Source organism: Talpa europaea, assembly GCF_964194135.1.
Source record: "Talpa europaea genome assembly, chromosome: 1".
Classification (NCBI taxonomy): domain Eukaryota; kingdom Metazoa; phylum Chordata; class Mammalia; order Eulipotyphla; family Talpidae; genus Talpa; species Talpa europaea.
The window spans coordinates 6,462,166-6,482,313 of NC_140073.1; the positions used below are offsets into that span (position 1 = coordinate 6,462,166).

Sequence of the window (20,148 nt, forward strand, 5' to 3'; positions counted from 1 at the left end):
GCATCTGAAAGAATGAAACCAAATCCTTTCCGTGCCCGCCCTCGTGCTTGGGATTAAGCCCAAATCCCGAAGGGATTGCTGCAGGGAGCACCACCAGGTTCTCCTGAGTGTTCTGTGGGGCTGTGGGTTTGCGGGGGATGACCCTGGCTTCCTCTCCCTGGGGAAAGTGGTCTGCTGTCAGGGAGACGGATGCTGAGGCTGACTCTGCTGCTGCCCCACAGGAACCTTGGGCAGACGCCCTTCTACTCCCTCTGTTTGCGACTAAGGAAAGCCTGGAACTCAGAGCCAAAGCTTGGCAGCTGCCTGGCACATCAGGGTTGATTGGTGATGTCTGCCAGCCACAGGCCTATGGCAGGATTGATTTGTGATGTCTGAGCAGCGCAGGCAAGGACTGGAGGCCCCTGCTCGTCCAGCCCTGGCCTTTCATGTGTTTTTGGCAAGGGTCAGTAGTCAGGTGGAAGAGGTCCTCCTCTGAAGGGTGGGCCAGGGAAGTATTTTGTGATCCCCTCCCCACCTATGAGGGGGTGGACCTTGGCTAGGGGGTGTCCTGCCCACCAGTGAAGGGGGGGCACAGTTTCTGGGTAGCTCTCTCCTGGGCTGGTGGTGCCTCAGGGGACTTCACTATTGGCCAGAACCTTGGGCCACTCAGCTGGTAGATTCGGCAGCTGCGGGCTGCTGGCCAGGACTCCAGGTCAAGGTCCTCCCCCACACCCGCATCACCCTCTCCAGCCAGCAGCCTCTTCGTTCTTGGTCTTTTGACTCCCAGGTTTCTCCTACCAGTGTCCCCACCCCCACCCCATTCCATCTGTGTTTAAGTCCCCCGCCCCAGCCCCCTCAGATACTCACAGGTTAGACCTCCTGTCACAAATGTACCTTCACTCATTTAGCAAATGTGGGGACCCCATGTGCTTGACAGTCCCTGGTGCTGGGAGTGCCTATACTGGAGCTGAGAATCCTGGGTGTGGGGAGACTGGCCCGGGTGTCAGATGGAGAAGGCAGCAAAGCAATGAAGGGTGAAGATGTTCGTAGCCATGTTACAGGGGGGAACCCCAACATCCTCTCCTGAATAACAGTCCCTTTCAGTCCTACTCTGTGTAATCTGTGGTCAGCTGGGGGACAAGGGAGGCTGAAGGTCTGGGCCCTGGAGCTGCCTGTCTCTGCACGGGACACCAGACAGGGGATGCCAGGCAGGGGACACCAGGCAGGGGATGCCAGGTGACGTCTCAGAGGTCAGGCCCTGGTAGGGCCATCGTGAACAGACAAGAGCTGAGGTACCCAGGAGGTATGTGAAGCACCAAGGAACACATGCTGGCCCCTCTGTTGCCCAATAGCAGCTTGTATTTGAGGCCTATATGTCTCCGGGGCAATGTGGGGGCCCCATGTGCTCTACACAGTCCCTGGTGCTGGGGGTGCCTACACTGGAGCTGAGAATCCTGGGGTGGGGAGGGACTGGCCTGAGTGTCAGATGGAGGAGGCTTCCAAGCCCTTTAGCTGAAATTCACTTAATGCTCACAGCAGCCCTCTGAGGTACTATTTTCCCACAGAGGACATGGTGGCCACAGGACAGGAATGAATGAGCCCCAGAGCATCAGGACCCCTTTGGCTAAAGACTCGCCTGTGCCTGGCGCCCCCTGAGATCCTGCCCTGCTTTTCAGAGGGGTGGAGGCTCAGGCAGTCCAGGCCCCTGTGAGTCCAGCTTTGTACCCACACTTTCCATGCCCTCACACTGCCCCACCCCTGCTCTGCAGGCTTGGGCTGGGGGAGAGACGCTCTGTGGAATGTTCTGTGGAACTCTCAGCTCTTCAAGTTGACATCAGCCACACAGCGTTTGTTGCTCTAAGTGAATTTTCTAGATAACTCACTCAGGCCTCTCAGTGCCCTGGCGTGGGGACCGTTTTAACCCTTTTGGGTTAAAGGCAGGCTCACATGCTGGTCACTGAGGCCGAGGCCAACTCCACAGTGGCCTCTTGCACCCCTCAGCTGGGCCACAGCTGACCATCTGCCAGGCCTGATTTACTGTTTTTCCCAGCAAGAAGCACCTCACTGAGCCTCCGTTTTCTCATCTCTAAGTTGGAACAATTGGACTAAATGATGTTTCTAGCACCTCCCTCAGTTTTTTTCATTCAAAAATTTTATTATTTATTACTAGTATATTAGAAAGGCTACACTCAGGAGCAGACAGATGGAAGATGCAGGGACACGGCGTCGGGGGAGGGGTGCAGAGTTTCCCCAGGCACCATGTGGAAATTCTGTGGATCCCACCATTTAGAGGTTTTTTTTTTTAAAATTGTATCATTTTTTGACACTGTATATGACTTAGGGGGTACAGGACCCCACCTGTGAACCACACCACCCCCACCACCAGAGTACCCACAGTCCTCCACGGCAGGCATCTGGTTCCCTCCTCCCTTTAGCCCCCACTCCTACCCCCACCCTCAAGGGGCCTCGGTGCTTGCAGTCAGATTTTTAGGGTTTGTTTGGGTTTAGTTTTGTCCCTTTACTTTGTTTCTTTACATCATTTTTTGTTGATCATGATAAAAACATTAAATGTGCCATCGTAAATGTTTTTAAGTGTAGGTAGTGGTGAGTAGATCCACACTGTTCTGAAACATCTCTGGAACTTTACATCTTGCAAATCTGAAACAATACCCATTAAGCAGTCACGTCCCCCCTCCCTGCTCTGCCCCCCACGCCCTCGACTCTGACCCCCATCCTACTTGACCTATGTGAATTTGACTACGTTTCTCTATATGCATCCTGTGTCTTCCTTTCTGTGAGGTTTTTTCCCTTAGGATCATGTCTGCCAGGTTCACCCCCGTGGTCGCAGGTGTAAGAATTTCCTTCCTCTTTAAGGCTGAATAATATTCCACAGCAGGCATTGACCACACTTTGTTTATCCACTCATTCTTTAAAGAGCATAACCTCTTGGCTATTGTGGGAAAGGCTACTATGAACAGGGAGTGCAAATAGCTCTTTGAGCTTCATGCCAAGAGCTGGGGTGCCAGCTCCACTGGTAGTTCTATTTTAACTCTTAAAGGCACTTCCAAAGCCTCTTCCATAGCAGTCACGCCACTTTATAATCTCAGCAGTGCCCGAGGATTCCAATTCTCCACATTTGTTACTGAAGGGGTTCAGAACAGGTCACCCCAAAGTATGCCATGTTGGCATGAGGATTATTTTGAGCTGAAGGCAACCAAGACCCAGCCGGCTCAAGACAAACTTTGATCTCTCCCTTAATTACCTAAAGAATTTAGAGGGGGGCCTGGTCTAGGAGACCTCACAGCCACAGATAATTTGGATCTGAATGAACTATCTGCAGGGCAGGGCAAACATCTAATTACCAAACTTGCTTTTCCTGGAGGTTGTCCTCTTCCCGGCTGAATCCCACTCTTAAGCTCAGGAGAGTTTGGAAGCTTCTGTGGCCCAACTCGCCCTGAGTCTCCTGTCTTTCTAATTAGAGTTTCTCCTGTTAATCTGTCTTACATTGATTTTTTTTTTTTTATAGACGCATGCTTTTATTTATTTGTTTGCTGGTTTGTTTGTTTGTTTTTTGTTTATACATGCACTGGGTACAGTCAGAAGCGCGGGAGGGTGAGAGAATTCACCAGAGCCAGAGCGGGGAGCAGAGCAGGCAGAAGGACCGAAGTACACTGCTGAGGGGAGCAGCGGGCGGCAGGAGAAGTCTGCGCGCCATGTGGGACCCTCCTCCAGTGGCCGGGGAGCAGCCGGGGATCGAACCGGCGCCTCCGAGGCCGCGGGCAGCTTCGCAACCCAGCGCTCAACCGTTGCGCCACCGGGGAGGCCCTGTCTTACATTGATTTTTGTTGGACCTGGTAAAGGACCTAAAAGACCAGAAGGAACATTTTGCTCCTGACATTACTTTCTTCTGTTCCTTTTTTTTTTTTTTTTTTTTTATAATAGCCACCCTACTGGCTGCGGAGTACTGCCTCGTTGTGGTTTTGCTTTGCCTTTCTCGGATAATTGAGGCTGAGTATCTTCACATGCTCGCTGGCCGTCTGCGTGCTGCCTCATTTTGCTAAGGGCCACTCTAAGGAGCGCCCCCGTGCCACCTACAGATGCCTTTGGGGACAGGCTGGAATCACTCTGCGGCCCCTGCCTCCCAGATCCTACTCTTCCCAGAAAGCTGTGTCCGGGGCCTAACAGCCAGGCTCAGGGTGTGGTGAGCTTGAGCTTGAAAAAAAAAAAAAAAGTCAAATGGGGAAGCTCTGGCTTGAGTCTGCTTTGTGTGCTAGCTGCAGAACAAAGACCCAGGCCGGAACTGCTCTTTCCCAAAGACCTAAATTCACCCCCTGGGCCATGGCTGCACCTATCCCTCCCCTGCCTCCTCCCCAAGTCCCACTGGCTAGCACAAGCAGCTGGTAGCTCCACAGAGGGCGGAGACCAGTGTAGCCTGCTGGGGGCTGTGGCAGCCAGCCTGAGAGAAACCCCATCGGGACTGGGACTGGCTGCACAGGAGTGGTTCGAGGGCTCCCCTCACACACACACAAAAATGGCCCCAGCTGGCCAGCCCTGCCCTTGCCTTTGGGCTAGCTCCCTCCTCCCCCGGCCTAAACCCAACACCCTGGCAGTGGCCCCGTGGCAGCTCAGGAATGTCAAGTGGTGCCTCTCCCTTTCCAAGTGGTCTGAGAGGCCTCCCTGCCCTGGCAGGACTTGGGGACAATGGAGTCCCGAGTGCCCCACAGGCCACGAGGCATAGAGTTGAAGTCCAGAGAGGTAAAGCAACCTGCGGAAGCCAGGGCCTCAGCAATGCCGGAGGCTGCTTCTAAGCTGGGGGCAGACACAGTTCAGGCTTTATAGGAACCAGCTTGTGGTAGCAAGATGGGTCCCCCACAGTCCCCCAGCCAGATGAAGTGGCCGGGGAGGCATGGTCCTGAGCCCTGCTCTTGCTTTCCCTCTTGGGGGGGGTCCTCATGTCTCCATGGGCATCTGGGGTATGTGGAGGATCTCATAACACAGCCCCCTCCACCAACGCTACACACACAGACACATACACACAGACACACACACGCGACAGTGAGCAGGCCAGGGAGCCATGGGCTGGTCACATCTGACCACTCAGGGCTGCTGAAGATGGGGTGAGGGCCTGACCACAGAGGAAGGGCTGGGTTGGGTGCAAGAGGTGGCTTTCCTGCCAGAGGCTACCTCCTCCATACTTGGGCGTAAGTGTGAACACAGCGGGGCGGGCTGTTTGCATGCAACCCTGGCCTTGACCTCCCCTACACCTCCCCCCCACACACACACACAGGAAGGGGGTTCAAGGACGCCTGGGTGGAGGGCTCGGGCAGTCTTTCTGGTCATCAGGCCAAGGCAGGGCTCTGCCACCCAGGGGAACCAGGCACCACTCAGCCCTTCTATGGCCCTGGCCTGCCCGCCCCAACAAACATTAGCCGGAAAGATTTCCTACGAATTGTGAGGTGAAGATAAAAGGTTTGCATCTCAGAGATGATACTTTCAGTGCTCAAAGTGCATGCCCCCAGCCAGCGGTTCAGCATCACCCCAAACTTGTTAGGAATGCAGTTTCTGCCCCCAAATCCAACCTGTGGAATCCCACCCGGGGTGGGGCCCAGCAGGGTGTGACACCTGCTGCATAGCAAAACCTTAGCCTGATTCCGTCCTTGCTGGGTGTGGCCGCCCAACTTTTCCCAACAGATAGTCAGAGAAATGCGCGGTATCTGAAGACCAACCTACACTCTTAAAGGGACTAGACTTTTAAAAATGGGAGCGGGGAGGCGGCCACAAGCCAGCCACCCAGCCTAGCACCCGGGGACCGGCAGCGACCCGCTGCGCCCCTTCCTGCCCACTGGCCACCTGGGCATCCTCACCCCGCAGTCCTTGCAGGCGGGCGGGTGGGAGGCGCCCCGGGCCGCCCCGCGTTGGCGGCCTGGCGGAGCAGACGTCGCGGGCCCATTGTCTGAAAGCTGTTTACAGTCCCGGAGGCAGTGTCCTTTCCGAGGCTGAATGTTCCAGGACGCGGGCTGGCAGCCCATCTTGGCCCACCGTGGCTCCACGCCCCAGGCGCAGACCCGGGGGCCCCCCGAGGGCGCGGAGGGCGCCGGGTTTTGCGTCCCGTCCCGCCCCCGCCCGCCCCCGGGGGAGCCGGGAGCCCGGAGCCGGCCGGCTGACCGTGCCCCGGGGCAGGGCGGGCGCGGTGGCCGCGGCCCATCGGGCAGGGCGGACCCGCCCGACGCTGCCTCCCGGGCGGGCCGCCGCGGCGCAGCCAATGGGGGCGGAGGCGCTGCGCGGGGATTGGCACCGCGCGGGCCGGGCCGGGGGGGGGGGGGGGGGCGGGGGGCGCGGGGCGGGCGCCGTCCGCGCGGCTATAAGGGGGAAAAGTTGCTGCGCGGAGCCGGCGGCGCGCGCTCGTACGGCGGCCGCAGCGGCGGGGCGGGGCGCGGCGCGGCGGCGCGGGGGGAGCCCGGGAAGGCGGCCCTGCTCGCGGCGAGTCGCGCGGGGCGCGGAGGACCCGCCGCCCGGCCTTCTGCGCGCAGCCATGGGCGGCGTCGGGGAGCCCGGGGGGCCCGCGCAGCCCGGGGCGCCGCCGCGCATCCTGCGCTGGGAGCAGATCCGCCCGCACAACCTGCCCGGCGACAAGTGGCTGGTCCTCGAGCGCCGGGTCTACGACATCAGCCGCTGGGCGCAGCGGCACCCCGGGGGCAGCCGCCTCATCGGCCACCACGGCGCCGAGGACGCCACGGTAGGGCAGCCCCGCCGCGGGCGGGGGAGCTGGGCGCGGGCCCGCCCGGCCCCCGCGTCCTTCCCATTTCCTCTGGCCTTTGACTTTCTGGCCGAGTTGGGGCCACTCGACCGGGCCCCGCCGGGGGTCCGGGCGCGGAGGCTGGCGATGCCCGTGGCCTGGAAGCCCCAGCACCTGATGCGGGGCCGGGGCTGATCTGCCCGCGATCCGGGGTGGGGGCGCGCGGGAGGAAGGGGCTCAGAAGTGGGTGTGTCACGAGGAGAGTGGCCGCCTCCCCTGAGGGTCCTCCCTGCCGCTCTGAGGTTTGTCCTCTCGGTCCTGGCCAGGCCAGGGTGCTCGTGCTGAGTGCTGGTGAGTGCCAGGGCTAGGGCGGGTGCCCAGGGGCTGGCAGGGATGTGTCATCAGAGGCCGGGGCCAGGCAGCAGGGTTTGGGCAGGGCTCAGCGGTCTGTGGCTTTCCCACGAGCCCAAGTCAAGGGCTCTGAGGGGCCGAGGCTCACCTCTCCTGGGCTGGCAGTGCACGTGGGAGAACTTCGGGAGCCAGGCTGGGTGGGCCTCCCGCTGAACGGACCCCCCTCAGGCACAGACTGGGCTCCCAGGGCCCCAGCTTTCTCTTCCCAGCCCCCTCCAGACCGGTCTTGGCCAAGGAGGGATGTGGCCTCGTCCAGCCGGACCGTGTGACTGTGCGGGAGCCTCCCGGCCAGTCCCTCAGCCCCCTGGTGTGAACAGCAGGAGTCTGGGTCAGGGTGTTCTGGCCTCAACCATCCAAACTTCAGTTTGGCCTCTCTGGTTACCAGGAAGGTCTTCAAAATTCTAACTGGCTGACTTTAGGCAGCAAAACCGCCTTCTGTCCCGGGAGGGTCAGTGTCCCTGTCGTCACCAGGCCGCCTGGCCTCCACCCACTGCCTTCTTCCATGGGTTGGGCAATCTTCCCAGGACTCTTAGGAACAAAAAGTCTCTCTTACCCACTTCTACCCCAGGAAGCTGAGAGGTTAGGGCCAGAAACCTCCTGAATTCTAGAAATGGACAGAAAGCCTTATGCACAGGTGCGGGGGGAGGGGAGGATGCGTTGAAGCTGACCTGGGGACAGTGAGTGTGTTACCACGTCTGGGCCTGTGTGTGTGCAAGTCGTGTGGCTGTATGTGGGTGCCTGTCTGCCACAGCCCCGCCCCCCTCAGCCTGGCTAAGGCCTGGCCACCCTTGGGGGTCTTATGGGTGGCTGCTCTGGCCTTTTTCATCATCTGACCTGGAGGTCAGGATGGACGCAAGAGGAAGGACATTAGATTTATCGCTTTTTCCTGCTCGGTGCTTAGGCTGAGCAGGGGCTGAGGGGGGCTTCCATGTGGGAACCCATCGTATATTTAGCCAACGGGGTCAGGACTGTGCTTTTTCAACTCAGTGGCCCCAGGGCCGCCGGGCTGTGGTTCCTGGTCAACAAGCGCAGCTACGTGGTGAGTGAGCGTGCCTGCAAACTGCAGAGTGCTGGGAACAGCCGTGGCCAGCCCTGCGCTGCGACCTGTCTGGCTCTCCTGTGTCTTTAGCAGAGGAGCTGCATCAGACCATCTCCTGTCTCCAGGCACCAAACTGGGCTGGTCTGTTCAGGCCAAAGGGACTGTGAGGTAGCCATCGGCAGGGGACCCCAGTGTCTGTCCATGGTGGGGGCCCACAAGGCAGACCAGGGGGGCCTCCTTGGAGGCCTTGGGGTTAAGTCTCAGCGCTACCACCACAAAGGCCTGAGTTTGATCCCCAGCCTGGGAGCTACCCACATGGTGCAGCAGACCTCTCTTGACTTGCCCGCTGCTCCCCTCAGCAGTGTATTTCAGTAGATCTGCCTGTTCTGCTTCCCACTCTGTCTCTGGTGAATTCTCTCACCCCCTGCACCTCTGGCCTACACCCCAGTTCTTATATGCATAAATAAAATAAATTAAAAAATAAACAAACCAGGGATTGGACCTTTGAGGTCCAGCCTGGACCCCAGGCACCCTCCCCAGGGCCTGGGGCACAGGTGGGGGCGGGGCAGTGTCAGGCCTGTGTTCCCGCAGCTACCTCTCACCAGCCCTGGCCGCCCATCAGCTGTTCTCATGTCCAGGCAACAGAAGCCTTCCTGCCAGGAAATTCCCAGAGTTCCTGTGCCATGAAGTCAGCCGGTGGCCATCCTGGGATACAAAGCCGGGTACCCTGGGGAGAATGCTCCGGGCCCTGGGCCAGGTTTGTCTAAGAGACATGCAGCCTGAGCTAAGCGGAGCCAGCCAGGGCGAGGCCAGGCCGCAGCTGGCCACAAGTCCCCCAGGGCTGGGCCTGAGCACCTACTATGTGTCAGGCTCTGGGTTTGCTGCTCGACCTGTAGATTCTCTTTTCACCCTCAAGTTACCCTTCTGAGGCAGGTCCTATTGGTGTTAGCTGCACTCTTAGTGTTAGCAACACTTTAAAGGTGAGACTCTGGGGTTCAGAGAGGCAAAGGGACCCCAGATGAAGTAGCAGGCCTGAGATTTGAATTCACAGCCCACGCTCAGCTGCAGGCTACGTTGCTGCCCAGGTGTTCATTGCATTCATTCCTCAGTCACTGAGTAGCAAACCCATCTGCGGAGAGCAGGGAGCGGCCGCTACGTGCTGGCTGCTGTTCTGACCTCAGAGATAGCGCTGAGAACAGAACAAGCAGGCGGTTCCTTGGCAGAGGGACGGGCTTGGAGGTGGACGCTGCCCTTTCTGTTACGGACTAGCTGGGCTGCCCACGGGGCTGGAGCTGGGGGTGGAGAGAGGGGCAGGCCCTGAGGTCCAGGGGTGGGGGGTGGCTCCCCCGGGGTTCTGTGTCCTTGGGAGCTGCACTTTGTTTTATTCTAAGGGGGCTACGGAGGGTAAAGTAAGGGACACTGCTGTGCACTTAAAGCCTCCCTCATGAGGAGGGGATTGGCAGAGTCTCCCAGCCGAAGGGCAAGGGTCTGAGGGAACTGCACCCCGCTCAGGGAGACCTTTGGGAAGAGGTGCCATTCAGCGGGCCCTGAAGGGCAGGCGTGGCCGGGGCAGAGAGCAGAGGGGCCTAGCCGCAGGCACACAGCGGGAGCAGAGCATTTAGCTGAGGGTGGTCTTCACACCTGAGGCAGGTCATGCTCAGCCTAGTTTACAGATGAGGATGGAGGCTGGATGTGGTGACGGAAAGGGCCCCTCAGTGTCCTCTTCTTGGGCCTGGAGGGTGGGCTGTGAGTCTGAGTGGGAGCTGGGGCGTGACAGGACTGGGAAGATCTGAGGCTCGCGTTCAGAGCTGTGTGCCCGCTGACTCCTGCCTCAGTTTCCTCCTCTGTGAAACGGGAACGCTGACAGTGCTACCCCATCCACCCCCCATGGGGAAGGCCAGGAGAGGACAGAGGACAGAGACAGCGAGCAGGAGCTCCTGGGAAGGGAGGGGGGATTCCTGGGGTGTCTGTCCTTTGAGGCATCCTCCCACCCGCTTCTCCACCAACCACCGAGGCCCCCTTAGGAAAGGCTGAGGCAGGCAGCAAGGACAGATGCAGACCGCCTGCACCCCCCCCCCCCCCCCGCAACCCTACTCCATTCCCTGCGCCACCCCCTTCCAGATCTGGAACATTCCCCATCTCAGGAAAGTAACCAGAACAACAACCCTGCCCCCACTGTGTCTCTGGGATGGCAGGAGGCTGCCAGCTACTCCTGTCTCCAGCCTCGGGCTGGCCTAGATGGGAAGTCCGGCAGGCCTAGCTCCATGCTCCAGCCTCACCCACTCCCCTCCAGGGGCTCTAACCCTGGTGGACTCAGGAGGAGGACAAGTCAGGCCTTTGGGCTCAGCTGAGTCCAGGACCCTTCTAAGTGTTCTACCTGCCCTCACTCAGCCTTCCCAGCAGCCCCGAGAGATGGGCATTGCGGTTTTGCTGTACTGATGAGAAAGTGCACAGAGTGGAGCCGGTGCATCTTGTCTGAGGCTTTGGGCTCCTAAGTGGCGGCACAGATTCCATCCCGGCAGGCAGACTTGGAACCCCCTTCCCCTCCCCCCACCCCTCCACAGCCCTCCATCCCTGGACCCACAGTCCAGGGGCTCCGGGCAGGGCTGGGGGTGGGGCAGGAGCCACTCTAAGTGCCCAGGGCCCAGACAAGGCTGGGAGGAGCTGCCCCGAGGCCCCTCGAGGGTGTGGAGGGCACAGACAAGCCCTGGCTTCCAAGGCTGGCCCTGCCACAACATTCTGAGCAGGCGGCGTCCCCACCATGCACCATGGCTTGGCTCCCATCCATACTCACCCACTGGGAGCCCCTGCTCTGAGCCAGGCTCCTCGGACACCCCTGGGAATGCAGCCTGTCCCTGCTGGCAGCTGCTTGTGTTTGGGGCACCGTTTTTACTCCTTTTGACCCCACTCTGTCCCAAGACCCAGAGAGAGACCTCAAGTGCCCCCTTCCAGCCACGAGGGGCTGGGGCTTTGCGCACAGGCCCCTAGGAGGACATTTCCAAGCATACCAGGAAATGGTGCCCTGCGCCAGCAAGGGGCAGATGACAGGAAAGGTGGCCCCTAGGGCGGAAGGGACATCTTCCCTGGGAAAAGTTAAATCCTGTCATGAAAGGAATCGGAGTCTTTCAAGGAGCCCTTTCTGGAAATCCAGGTTTGGAAAAGGGCTTCTATGCTGGCAAAGAAGGCGAGGGCTGTCCGGCGGGGGAGGGCCGGGAGGGCTCATGGGAAGGCTGACCCACTTGGTTCTATTTCTGTGACCACTGAACAACCAGCTGACCCCGTCCGTCTGTCCGTCTCTCTGCTCGCCCTGCCAGCAGCAGCCCTCCCTGCCCTGCCTGCTGCCTCTGCGTGCTGCCCCAGCCTCCTGTCTGTCTGTCTGACTGTCTGCTCTCCTTTAGGACGCCTTCCACGCTTTCCACCAGGACCTCAATTTCGTGCGCAAATTCCTGCAGCCCCTGTTGATTGGCGAGCTGGCCCCCGAGGAGCCCAGCCAGGATGGATCCCAGAATGTGAGCAGGCCCGGAGGAGGCTCAGCCCCAGTGGGAGGCTGGGGGCAGGGAGGGCACTGCCATAGCAGCTCCTTCCACATTAGCCCATAGGGACGGGGCCAGGCTGGGCCATCCCTTCTTGGGTACAGGCGATATGGATGCCCGCAGGAGGCCAGAGCCCCAGAGTCAGCACTTGCTGGGGATCCCCAGGCGTACCCCCTTCCTGCTCTAAGCCCAGCGCCTCCATGGACAGTGAGGATTTTGATGAGCTGTGCTCTTAAGGTGTCTCCCAACCTGGCTTTCTCTGCTTTTCAGTGCCCCGCACCTTTTGTCAGTGGAGCCTTCGCCACTAGCCAGCTCTCTGCTCACCCAGGCCTGGGACTCTCGTCCCTCCTTCCCCTCAGCCACACCCCTGGGCCTGGCTGGGAGGCGGGACTGAGGCATGGGGGCCGCTAGGCCTCCCTGCCTTGGCTGACCGGCCACCCCGCTGTGGCAGGCCCAGCTAATCGAGGATTTCCGAGCGCTTCGCCAGGCTGCTGAGGACATGAAGCTGTTTGAGGCCGAGCCCTCCTTCTTTGCCCTCCTGCTGGGCCACATCCTGGCCATGGAGGCGCTAGCCTGGCTCCTCATCTACCTCCTCGGCCCTGGCTGGGTGCCCAGCACCCTCGCTGCCCTCGTCCTGGCCATCTCCCAGGTGAGTCCAGCCTGCTTGCAGCCATCTGGACTGCCCGCCAGACCTGGGGCCCAGCACTGGACGCGCTGGACATTTGCTGAATGAACGAACGAACGAATGAATGAACAACCACCGTAAGCCGTGTACCAGGACACTGGGGTATCTGCAGGGCAAGCTGAACTTTCGAGGAGCCCAGGAAGCTCATTCATTAGAGCCTGAATGAGCAGAGGATAGAGGCCACTGTGGGCACAGCTCAGTGACAGGCATGGGGGCCCCGACCCCCCACCCCCACATCAGTTTCCTTACCTGTCAGAAGAGGGCCCACGGGGTGGTGTAAGGTGTGTTCTGCACTCCAGGAGGGCTCACGGGCTCCAGAGCTGGCCTCTCCCGCAGGGCCCAGCTCAGTGGCCTGTCCTGCCCAGGGACCTGACCCGCCTCTCTCCCCAGGCCCAGTGCTGGTGTCTGCAGCACGACCTGGGCCACGCCTCGGTCTTCAGGAAGTCCCGGTGGAACCACGTGGCCCAGCAGTTTGTGATGGGACAGCTGAAGGTGACAGTACAGGGGAGATGGGGGCGGCTGGGACAAGCAGCCAAGGCGCCAGGTTGGGGGTGCAGGAGCAGCGCACACTGCCTGGCCCTGCCTTGAGAGGCCCCTCCCGCCCACAGGGCTTCTCTGCCCACTGGTGGAACTTCCGCCACTTCCAGCACCACGCCAAGCCCAACATCTTCCACAAGGACCCAGATGTGACGGTGGCACCGGTCTTCCTCCTGGGGGAGTCGTCCATCGAGGTGGGTGGGGAGGACGTGGACAAGCTCGGTTTTGTCCCGCAACCAAGGGCGTGGCTGGTAATCATGCCCCCCACCCCCACCATGGCTCCACCCCAGCCCCTGACCAAGCCCCTGACTCCAGCTCCTGGCTGAGCCCATGCCCCAGGGGAGATGGGACAGCTCTCAGCCTTCCTCCATGGCATCTCGGTCATGGCCCCAGATGCAGGCCCCTAGAGCTACCCCAGCTTTGGTAGCCCCTGGCCCTGGGAGGAGGAGGGCTGGAGAGCTGATCTCCCCAGGGGCCGCCTGTCTGCCTGTATCCACAGTATGGCAAGAAGAAACGCAGATACCTGCCCTACAACCACCAGCACCTGTACTTCTTCCTGAGTGAGTGCACCTTTGCTTCCTGGGGGCGGAGCATAGCCCAGGCAACCCAGGATGGCTCCCAACCCCCTCCTGGGAAGGGGCAGACTTTCTAACCCGCACTCTGCTGGGTGTCTCCGAGCTCCTCCCAACCTTCCTGGGGCTCTCCCAGGCCCTGCCTTAGCCAGAGGCAGTCACAGCCCGGCCCAGAGCTTCCTGACCCCAGTCAGAATGCCTTCCTGCTGTCCAGAGCCCTGCGGCATTTGGGCAACTGCTGGGGTGCTAAGGGTAGGATTCAAGGGTGGGGATGCTAAGGCTGGCCGGATCTGCAGCAGAAGGGGCATGGGAAGTGGTGGGGCGAGGGCAGCCTGCGGAGGCTCGGACACCAAGGGGATGAGTGGACATGGACCAGCCTTGTGGGTGATGTGGGGTCATCCGTTGGAGGCAACCAGCACCAAGTGCCATTGGTGTTCCCAGAGGAAGCGCCCTAGTTCCCCAACTCCACTGCCCGGCCTGCCCCAGCTCCGAGCTACTCCTGAGCCCTCTCCTCCTCCTTCCTCCCCCGCAGTTGGCCCGCCTCTGCTAACCCTGGTGAACTTTGAAGTGGAAAATCTGGCATACATGCTGGTGTGCATGCAGTGGACGGTGAGTGTGGCCCCTGCTTGGGCCCAGGCGGGCAGCGTGGAGGCAGGAGGTGGGCTTCGGGGTGGCCCGTCCACAAATGCAGGCAGGGCATGTGTGCATGTGATTGTGTGCTTCCTGTGTGCATGTGGGTGGGGGGAGTGTGTGTGCAGGCACACTGTAGTGTCCCAGGGCACTGGGGTGTCCTTCCTGGGTGGGGGGTTCTACCGGCCAACTCTGCCAGACATTTGTCTCCCAAGCAGGGGTTCCCCCACCTCACGCCCTTACATGAACCCTCACCTCCATGGTCCTCGCCTCCATGGCCTTCCCCATGAGGCCAGCAGGGCCCTGTCTGGGCTCGGGGCCTATCAAGCAGCGACAGCCCCCCTCCACCCCCTCCGCAGGACTTGCTCTGGGCTGCCAGCTTCTACTTGCGGTTCTTCTTGTCCTACATCCCCTTCTATGGTGTTCCCGGGGCGCTGCTGCTCTTCGTGGCTGTCAGGTACGGCCAGACTTGGGATGGCAGGGAGTGGGGAGGTCACATGGAGGCCACAGGGGCCCTGCACACTCAGGCCTCCATTTCTGTCCACAGAGTGCAGGCAGCGCCAGCCCCTGGGTGGGTGGGGAATGAAAGATACATGAGGGACAGGGTCCAGGGCAGTGGGTCTGGGGGTGCAGCCAGTGACTCCGGGGATGTCCACCCTCCTGAGTAGGGCCACTCTGGGCTCAGCCTGGTGATGCCCCCCCACTTGGCTGAGCTCCATAAATGCCAGCGGGAGGGGGGCTGCAGATAAGGAAGTGGCACCCCAGATCTGGTCTGAGTGGGGAGCTGGACATGGTAGCACCTGAGCCTCCCCACAGGGTCCTGGAGAGCCACTGGTTCGTGTGGATCACGCAGATGAACCATATTCCCAAGGAGATTGGCCACGAGAAGCACCGGGACTGGGCCAGCTCTCAGGTGCCGCAGGCGGGGCTCGTCCTGGATGCGGGGTGGTTCCAGGGATGGGCCCCTGCTGGGGCTGCCTGGCCCAGGTCTCATACGGCCTCCCTCACCTGTGCTGCCTGCTCCTGCAGCTGGCAGCCACCTGCAATGTGGAGCCCTCGCTCTTCAACGACTGGTTCAGTGGGCACCTCAACTTCCAGATCGAGCACCAGTGAGTCCAGGGGCCCTAGCCCAGTCTTCCCCCAGGGAGGCCAAAACATGAGCTAGCTCCAGATTCCCTGGGGTGGGTGCTGGGGGGGTGGGGACTCCGTCTGCCCCCCACCTCAGAGGCCAACGCATCCTCTCTCCCCAGCCTCTTCCCCACCATGCCAAGGCACAACTACCGCCGGGTGGCCCCACTGGTCAAGGCCCTGTGTGCCAAGCATGGCCTCAACTACGAGGTGAAGCCCTTCCTCACCGCCCTGGTGGACATCGTTGGGTAAGGGGCCTCCGTCTCGTGGCCCAGCCTGGCCCCGGTCCTCCCCCACCCCAGCACCCCTTCTCTGAACCTGCACGGTCCCTCTCTAAGCTGGCATTCCAGGCCTTGCCAGGCCACAGGCCCTGCCCAGGAACGCAGGCTGAGATCCCTGCTGCTGGGGTCCCAGCGGGGGAAACAGCAAACAGTTCAGATAACAAGAGCATGACAGAAAACGCGAGGGGGCGAGAAGAGCTCTGGCATTAAACAAAACCACAGAACCTAAGGGTGGGGGCAGGAATGGGCACAGGGAGTCCCAGACGGGTCTGTGTTTTAATAGGTGGCAGGGTAGGTGGTACTGAGGTGACGTGAGCAGAGACAGGGAGGAGGAAGGCTGGACACGGAGACCTCTGGGCGAAGAGTGTTCCAGGAAAGTGACCAGCAGTGCAAAGGCCCTGAGGCAGGAGCCTGCTGGTGTGGGCGAGAGCCACCGTACCAAGGAGGGGCACTCAGGACTTGGACTGAGGATAGACTGACTCTGGGGCTGCACCCACGGGCAAGGGCTAAAGCAGAAGGGGCAGCTCGGAGGCTCCTGCAGCCGTTCAGGCAAGGGCTGTTGGGGCTCTGCCCTCCGGGTAGCCTTGACTGGGGAACAGAGGCCTGAGTCCCCAGCCAAAGCTTTTCCACCTCTGTGCCTTGGCACATGCTGTTGCCCTTGTTTGCCCTTCCTTTCATACTGCTGTTTGAACTGCTTCTCCTTCCTAGCCTGGCCCTCTGAGCCCCTGCCACCTGGCACAGCCCCTTAGCGCCCCTGGCATGGGGTTTCCTAGTGATTTCTGCTTCTTCCGCCCAGCAACAGAGCTGGGTCAAAGAGAGATGGGCTTTGCCTGTCCTGCCTCCCCTGCCCCCACCCAGTTCTAGACCCCACTTCAGTTTAGGAACATGTCGCCTTCTGTTGGGAATGGGGATCCCCACTCACACATCATTTGGGGGGGTGGTTAGTAGCCTGTAATTGTGTCCTCCCAGGTCTCTGAAGAAGTCTGGTGATGTCTGGCTAGAAGCTTACCTCCACCAGTGAGGGCCCCCTCCAGGGCCCCCAACCCACCAAGCCGGCCCCAGCAGGCCTCACAGCTCCCCGGGGGACCCTGCCTGCCTTCCTGGTCCTGCTGTCTCCCCCTCGGCCCCTCACCTGCCCGCTCAGCAGCTCTGAGGCCTCTGACCCAGTGGGAGCGTGGCTAAGGGGATGGTACATAAAAATCACACGGTGAGCATGACATGTTTTCCTAGAGTGAAAATCGGGGGAAAACTGTTATTTTTATATAAAAACAAATCAGATGTATCACGGAGTGCTGAACTTGCATGGCGTCTGCTCCAGATTCCCACTGTGGGGTTCAGGCCCTTGGGTCATCAAGGCATTGGGGAGCATGGGGGACGGTGACTTTGGGAGCTCCCTCTGCTTCAGTGGGTCGGGAGCTGAGAGGCGCCCCGGGCTTGGATCGGCCATGGCCTGATCCTTTCCTGTCCCTCACCCCAACCCCGGTCACCAGCCTGTCCCGCCAGCCCACCTCATTCTCCTCTGCGCGTGGACAGGGGCTGGGCCAGCGGTGAGGGCCAGGGCTGAGGCCCAGCGCGCAGGCACCCTGGGAGGGGGAAGCCACCGCGGGCTTGCACCGCCCTCCTCCAGAAGCCCCCATGGGGAGGAGGCTGGGAGCCCCTGGCAGCTGGCCACCTGCCCGTCCATCTGTCCATCGGCACCACATTTAGCCTCACAACAGTGGGTGGAGGGGGGTGGTTCCACCAGACTCCTTGTCAGGGACGAGGAGGGGACGAGGGGTCTCCCCCATGCCCACTGGGCCAGGTGCTTGCCAGCAGTTGCTGCGGCGAATAAGCTGGGTCCCGGGAATGGGCTGTTTCTGTTTCGCGTCTGGGGGCAGCCTCTGGGCTCGTCCTGGCTGCCTAGTGTCAGGGCATCCCCTCACAAAGCCTCAGGCGGCTTCTCCGGGAAATGGGGGCAGTTTTCAGTTTGGGGAAGAGCGCTGAGTTGCCTCGTGGGGCCTCCTGAGGGTGGGAAGGGGGAGCAGAGCTGTGGACCCCTCCACTCCCAGCACCCCCACACATCACCAGCTCCACCCCGAACTGAAGGCATCACTTTATCAAGCCTCCACGGCTCCCAAAACTTGTAATGCTGAGTTAGCATTTCTCGGAGGGCCTTTGCAGAGTGGGGGCCAGGGTCACCCCACCAGCTGCAGGGATTGCCCCCCACTCTGTCAGGTTTCCCCTCGCCCTGGACTGGGCTCCCTTCGGGAGGTGGAAGGGGCACAAATACTGCAATTCTTGTTAAACTCTTCCCCGGGGTCCACTCCATGGAGCGTCCATTTGCACCAGGCGCAAATCCTGCCTCTGCCAGGACTCAGCTGTGTGACCCTGGGGAAGCTACTCAGCCTCTGTGGGGTGCGAAAGATAAAAAGGGGTGTGTGTGTGGATGGCTTAGCACCCCCTACCCCATGCAACAGGGTTCAGAAATTAAAAAATTTCATAACACAACCCAGTGCCCCCAGGCCACCACCTGCCCTCACCTGGAGCCTGCTGCGGCCCCGGTTTCCTCCTGAAAAGGCACTTCCTGCCTTGACCACCAGCTCCCGCCCAGGTCTGTTCCGGATTCAGGGGCCTTGCACAGGCCGTTCCCTCTGCCGCAGTCCCCCTACCTGCGGCCACCTGCGGAAACTTGCTGACCCCAGTGCCAAGCGGGCAAGCCTGGGTCGGGGTGGCCTCAGAATGGTGGCCCCTCCAGGCCTTCCCCCTGGCCTCTGCCTCCTCAGCTGGTAACAGAAGCTGCGCATTTCCCCTGGTGCCTCTGGTTGCTTATCAATCTGTTAACGCCTCAGATTGGGGGCAGCTGCTTCCCCCCCACCCTTGCAGGGGTGGGCCTGCAGCGCCCTCTAGAGGAGCCCGGAGGGTCTGCGCCACTGGGGCTGGCCGCGCTTGTGCTGCCCCTGGTGGTGGCCGAAGGAAGTGCGGCCTCCCGCCCGTAAATCGAAGTCCTTGTCCAGTAACTTGTTTACAGGACGCTTGGGGAGGTCCCCTGCCTTCAGGTAGTCACCCCCTTTGTCCATCTCTCCTTGCTGACTGGAGTCCCCCCCACTGGTGGGTCACCTTTGGCCTTGTCCCATGCTGTCCCCCATGCTAGAGCCCCTGGGGACAGGCCACTGCCCCTCTCCAGCAGTGAGAAAACCAGGGCATTGCAGGGCTCGTGAAAGGAGGAGCCTTGATGGAGCCTCCAAGAACCCCCGCGCCCCTGCTAGCTGGTCTCCAGTCAGGGGGGTGTGCAGCTGGGGTGCTGCGGAGGCACCGTCCTGGGGGCAGTGGCCTTCCATCCCGGCCAGCAGCGACTGTCACCTCTGCTGTGCCCCTTTTCCAGTGGGCAGGGGAGTGTCGTGTCTAGCTGGACACCTGAGCGACTTGCCAGGCCCTGGCACACACCCACGCCACTCACAGAGCTGACACCCTCCTCTGGGAGCAGCCGCCTCGCTGAGTGAGCTTCCAGCTCCTCCACAAGGATGGCCTCCCGCCACTGCCCCCATGGCGCGGCCATGGCTGGGGCACCTGGGAGCAGTCTGACAGGAAGGAGGAGGGGTCTGGGTGAGGAGCAGGGATCCCAGATTGGCCTGGCCCGGAAGCCATCACCGTGTGGCCTCAGGCCAGTCCTTTCCCCCTGGTCTCTGCCTCCTCAGCTGTTATCCACACGGGAGCTTGAGGGACTCGACAGGGTGGGGGTGGGAATCACACCCCCGCAGTTCTGTGTAGGACAAGAATCTCGGGAGCACAGGGATGGGAGTGGTGGCTAGGCAGAAACAGGTCCCAAGCTGCCTTAAGGGTAGTACTTTAGGACAAGGTGCCAGAGACCCAAGTGTCTATGGACTTGGTGCCCTCACAGCCACCCCCCCAGCGTCCCCTCCCAGGATCCTGGTTGTCAGTGATAGATCCTGCACTTCCAGCTGGCAGTGGTGGGGGGGAGGGGGTTTGTTCTGTACTGTTCTGGAAATCAGGGTACAGATGACTCCCAGGAACTTCCAGCCTTGAAGGCCTCTCCTGGGTCTGCTGGGAGATATGGAAGGTATCATCTTTGGCGTCCCACAGCAGGTCCCTTCTTCGTACAAATAGGGGGTGCTACTTCCCTCCTTCTGGAGTCAGACAGACTTGGGGCCCAGGGCCACTTTATATGAACTAGCAGCAACACTGGGCTGTGAGGACGTAGTGAGCTACTCCCTGCACAAGGGGCACAAGATGGAGTGTCAGTCTCCAGGGCTTTCCTCAGCCCCTCCGGAGGCTGGGTTATCTCTGCCCCCAGAGCTCTGGGCGCCAACCGAAACAGGCAGAAGTCAGGGAAGCCAGTGCCACGAGGCCAGCAGTGGGCAGCTATTCCAGGGATGAGGATGCAGGAGACAGGACTGAGGATGTGGGGATGGTGTCCTGGGCCAGCCCCTCCTTGTTGCCCTCCCAACTCCCCAACACCTTCCAGAAAGCCCTGCGTGGCTCCAGGGTCTTTGTCAGTCGGGTCTGCATGAGCAGCTGAGCCCCCAGGAGGACCAAGGCCGGCCGACTATCTGGGTCATTCGCACCATGCACCTGACCAAGTGCATGTCAGGGAAGGGAAAGTCCTCTCGTGAGCAGAGG

The 20,148-nt window shown here is 60.8% G+C and overlaps 1 protein-coding gene across 1 annotated transcript; it reads left to right on the plus strand.

The window, feature by feature from the left end:
* Window positions 1-6,511: 6,511 nt before the first annotated feature.
* Window positions 6,512-16,794, plus strand: FADS3 (fatty acid desaturase 3; the record flags this gene model as incomplete). The annotated part of the gene is made up of 12 exons (XM_084252769.1): window positions 6,512-6,715; window positions 11,564-11,674; window positions 12,150-12,347; window positions 12,774-12,875; window positions 12,992-13,114; window positions 13,420-13,480; window positions 14,025-14,101; window positions 14,482-14,579; window positions 14,939-15,035; window positions 15,152-15,231; window positions 15,373-15,498; window positions 16,501-16,794. The coding sequence occupies 12 exons, from the start codon at window positions 6,512-6,514 to the stop codon at window positions 16,550-16,552; spliced, it is 1,329 nt and encodes a 442-aa protein (XP_084108895.1). The 3' UTR covers window positions 16,553-16,794.
* Window positions 16,795-20,148: the final 3,354 nt, after the last annotated feature.